This window comes from Antedon bifida, chromosome 4, assembly GCF_963402885.1.
Source record: "Antedon bifida chromosome 4, ecAntBifi1.1, whole genome shotgun sequence".
Classification (NCBI taxonomy): Eukaryota; Metazoa; Echinodermata; class Crinoidea; order Comatulida; family Antedonidae; genus Antedon; species Antedon bifida.
In genome coordinates this window covers 28,800,495-28,804,973 of record NC_136229.1, presented here as the reverse complement: position 1 = coordinate 28,804,973, position 4,479 = coordinate 28,800,495, and the positions used below count along the sequence as shown (strand labels likewise).

General features: G+C 33.4%; 1 protein-coding gene across 1 annotated transcript; it reads left to right on the top strand.

The window, feature by feature from the left end:
• Window positions 1–954: 954 nt before the first annotated feature.
• LOC144841243 (uncharacterized) lies at window positions 955–3,114 on the top strand. Its single transcript, XM_078697501.1, has 3 exons — window positions 955–1,150; window positions 1,301–1,468; window positions 1,834–3,114. The coding sequence occupies exons 1-3, from the start codon at window positions 955–957 to the stop codon at window positions 2,361–2,363; spliced, it is 894 nt and encodes a 297-aa protein (XP_078553627.1). The 3' UTR covers window positions 2,364–3,114.
• The last annotated feature ends 1,365 nt before the right edge of the window (window positions 3,115–4,479 follow it).

Here is a 4,479-nt window from a genome sequence, read left to right as displayed (position 1 = left end):
CTGAAATACAAAATAAAGAAAATTACACTGAATTTGTATATTATTGTTACAGTAGCTCAGAAGTCTTCAGTGGGTCCAGCATCAGCAGCAAAAGGTACAACTGGAAAAGAATCTGAAAAGGAACCAACATCTGCAACTACCACAACTGCAGGACTGTCAACGTCTAAAAAAATGTTACCATGTAAGCCTTCTTTAAAATGAAAGTACATATATTCTGATTTTAATAGTACAATCAAAATTCGACCAAATATTATGATTATACAATTTAAAACAGCACACACAAATATTCCTGAAATACAAAATAAAGAAAATTACACTGAATTTGTATATTATTGTTATAGTAGCTCAGAAGTCTGAAGTGGGTCCAGCAGCAGCAGCAAAAGGTACAACTGGAAAAGATTCTGAAAAGGAATCAACATCAATGTCTGCAACTACCACAACTACAGGACTGTCAACGTCTAAAAAAATGTTACCATGTAAGCCTTCCTTAAAGTAATAAAATATTCTAATTTTGAATAGTACAAACAAAATGCGACCAAAGATTGTATAATCAACACATACAAATATTTTGCCCTAATTAACAATACGGAACTGAATAAAATAGAACTGTATTGTAGTTAAATCATGTCTTATTAAGTAGAAAATCTATACAAACAGTGTGTAATTGTAATCATCAAGTTTCTTTTTTACACTCGATTTCTATTGACAGCGAAAACAAATTACTTACATAAAACAATAATATTCCTTTACTTTTCAGTTAATGTCACAGTTCATCTCAAAAGCATTAAAGGTCCACCACATCCACAGTATGTTGTAGACATGTTTGAGGACATTTTTGGTGGAAAAAATGTTATACATGGTAAAGATCTGCCAAAACAAAGTGACAAAGTTAGAGAACTTGTACAATTAATAAGAGACATTGGTTTTACCATTAACGCCCTCGAGCGGAATTGTATGAAACTTCATCTTGATACATTACATCCGAGAGCTGTATTCCTCTTAAAGTGCTTGTACACTAGTGGAAGGCTTCTGAGGTTTTTAAGTCAAATATTAGTTTCTGAAGAACATCGGTCTAAATTTGTTGCTCAATGGAATTTGCTAATTGATCAACTGCAATTTGAAGAAGTTTTCAAGGGTGTGAAACTAAAAGGTAAGGAAAATTACTTATAATTTCTTATTTTTTTCGTAGTTAAAAATAAACAAAATACTGTTGTAAATGCATACATACATACACATATCAAGCACAAAATCAAGTCAGTGTCAGTCAGTATTTTGAACAAAACTAACTTTTTGTTTTCAGAAAAACTTGCAATACCAACACCAATATCACCAGCAGCACCAGGACCAATATCACCTGCAACTCCAGGACCAGTATCACCAGCAACACCAGGGCCAATATCACCAGCAACACCAGGGCCAATATCACCAGCAACACCAGGGCCAATATCACCAGCAATACCATTAATAAGTAAGTTTACTTTAGTTCAAAAGCTGAATTTTTCAAGATAGGTCCCTAATGTTGTCTAGAACAACATACTATTAACTAAGTTAAGTCCCTGGACTTTCTGTGGTATGCTATTTATCGTGTATAATACAGTACAGTATAGAATTGTTATTTATTTAACCTATACAGTAGTACTGCACAATGAATTTGCTATATATTGTTAACTAGCGAATATGATCCATTAAGAAAGGCCTGGCATTAAATAGCATTTTATCCACAAAATTTTCAAATAAACTAAATTATAAAGATTAGCTAAATAAAATGAAATTGGATAAATGTGATGTCAGTCATGTGTGATACTTATAATCATCATTTTTATATCTCTAAAGAACATTCTACAGAACATTTCGATGAGCTTATAGCTGATGTTGATTCATTCTGGAAAGAGTATGGATATGGATATGTTAGCCTACTTAAATTATTACTATACGAGTTTCAAAACAAAGTGCCTTTAATTGCAATACAGAATGGTAAAGATGCACATGGTCTGTTCAAACTACTTGTGGCGCCAGGGATTCTCAATAAATCCGATGTAACTGTTCTTATTGAAGCTGTCTATTTGAGTTGTTTAGTTGGTTTAGAATCAAAGATAATGGATTTGGTACCGTCATTTAAAGGATTTGAGAATTTTGAGGTTCGTAAATTCTCAAAACGTAGACAAAATTTAGTTAACTTTGGTTTTATAATAAGCATTGACACAATGAAATGGATTGAGCAATTGTACAATGTTAAGTCAGAAGACCAATGGGATTTGATCTTCAAAATTGAAATATTACGTAAATTGCCATTTTTAGTTGAAAAGCTTAAACAAAAAAACATGATGGAGGAGTATGAAATCATAACATCATCTGATAACTAAATTGTGTTTAGTGCCAGTCTAACAACTTTGGTTATATGCCTATACATTAATGTCACTATTAAATATGTTTTAGTATAGAAAGCTTGGTGGTCAGTTGGCCCTATTACTGTTTATACTTTTATATTTTTAAACTGTATTATATATCTTGTATATTGCTCGTTTGTAACTGTCATAAATGTCCTAATTTTATGAAACATGCAAAGACAAATGTTTAAACATTTTTTTAACAAAAATTTGAAAATGTAAAAAAAAAATGTACTAAAGTGCTGCAAGTTTAAAATACAAAATAAACTGAATTTAATCGTGATAAATGAATTCATACAGCAGGTAAACAATTAAAAACAATTCAACTAATTTTAACAAGAACTAATCTATTCAATGTTTATATTTAATTTAAATTTAATAGCATATTCCTTCAAAGTACTATTCTTCAAAAAGCCATTTTCATCAACGAAACTGCCGCTTTCATCGTCAAACACTTTAAAACCGTCTTGAATGCTCTTTTCATCCAATACTTTAAGTTTCAAATATGCTGGTTCATTTTTATATAGTTCAGCTATAACACACACTTCTGTGCTGATTGGTTCTTTTTCCTTCGGATGTTGCCAACACACTGTCGCAGAAGATAACACAGCCATCATGTCTACATCACCCAAAATGTATTTAGGCATTCCTTCACAGAAACTCCCACTGGTATACATTCGTTTAATTATTTGGTTTTTCTCTTTATTGTTATATATCTCTTCAAAAATCATTGAATAAGATATTTGAGCCAATCTTTCAAATGTTTTACATGCAATTACGTCATTTGCAAACTCATCCATCACTAGTCTCGTGTTCATATTTTCCGCCGACACATACAAAATAAAAAGTAAACAAATATATAATGTAATGTAGTCATGTTTGATATAACAAAGTTCCAATATGCTTTAGAATGCAATATTCATGCATGATGACCTGGATTTGTTTGATGGACCGTTACAAAAATAGCCGACTTATAGATCTTTGTCTGCTATACATTTGTTCTGTAATTCTGCTTTTGTAAATATTGGTGATGTATTTTGCATAGTTATTAATGATTCGTTTTACAAGTACTGGACGTAGGCCTACTTATGTAAATAAAAAATGAGAATTATTGGTAAATAACTTACTCGGTGTTTATTATTATAATATCTAGTCATAAATTACTAAAGACCTAATTGTTTGCAAGATTGTTTTGATCTGCTATTAGCGTGGCCTAGGAACTCAAATTACTATTGTCCATTGTTGTCGATTTTCAAGTTCTGTTTTCTCGTTAGTAAGGCCTACCTTAACAATCAGCTAAAATCATTATTTTTAATCAAATCTGAACCATTTCAAATAACCGTATCCGGATATTCACCCCCTGGACATTTACCCCCCTTAGGACAACTACCCCCCGGACAACCACCACCTGGACAACTACCCCCTTAGGACAACTACCCCTTTAGGACAACTACCCCCCGGACAAATACCCCCGGACAACTACCCCCTTAGGACAACAACCCCCTTAGGACAACTACCCCCTGGACAACTACCCCCCGGACAACCTGACTCTGCAACAGTGTATAATAGGTAGTTGACCGGGGGGGGTAGTTATCCTAAGGGGGTAGTTGTCCTAAGGGGGTAGTTGTCCGGGGGGTAGTTGTCCGGGGGGTTGTTATCCTAAGGGGGTAGTTGTCCTAAGGGGGTAGTTGTCCGGGGAGTAGTTGTCCGGGGGGTAGTTGTCCTAAGGGGGTAGTTGTCCGGGTGGTAAACATCCGGGGGGTAACTGTCTAGGGGGTAGGTGTCCTAGAACCCAAATAACTGTATTTACTTATTCAACAAATTAGGAACAACTCTTAGTAGTAGGCCTACTCTATACTGCTTATTATTATTATTTTTAACTTTTTTATTCTTTCTGGTGGATCCAGGCTTAAAGCCCCTTGGGGTTTAAATGGTATTCTCCAGGCATAATGCAACTATTATTTACTTAATTTCCAACCATTTGTATCTATTATATTTGTGTATATGTTTGCATTATGTGAATAAATTTGAACTTGAACTTGATATGAATAATGGCAATATATTATATACTATTTTACAATATCACAAATAG

Coding starts and splice junctions, on each gene's coding strand:
- LOC144841243 (XM_078697501.1), top strand. CDS start 955: ATGAAACTTCATCTTGATACATTACATCCGAGAGCTGTATTCCTCTTA. Junction 1,151..1,300: donor CAAGGGTGTGAAACTAAAAG/GTAAGGAAAATT, acceptor TTTTGTTTTCAG/AAAAACTTGCAATACCAACA. Junction 1,469..1,833: donor ACCAGCAATACCATTAATAA/GTAAGTTTACTT, acceptor ATATCTCTAAAG/AACATTCTACAGAACATTTC.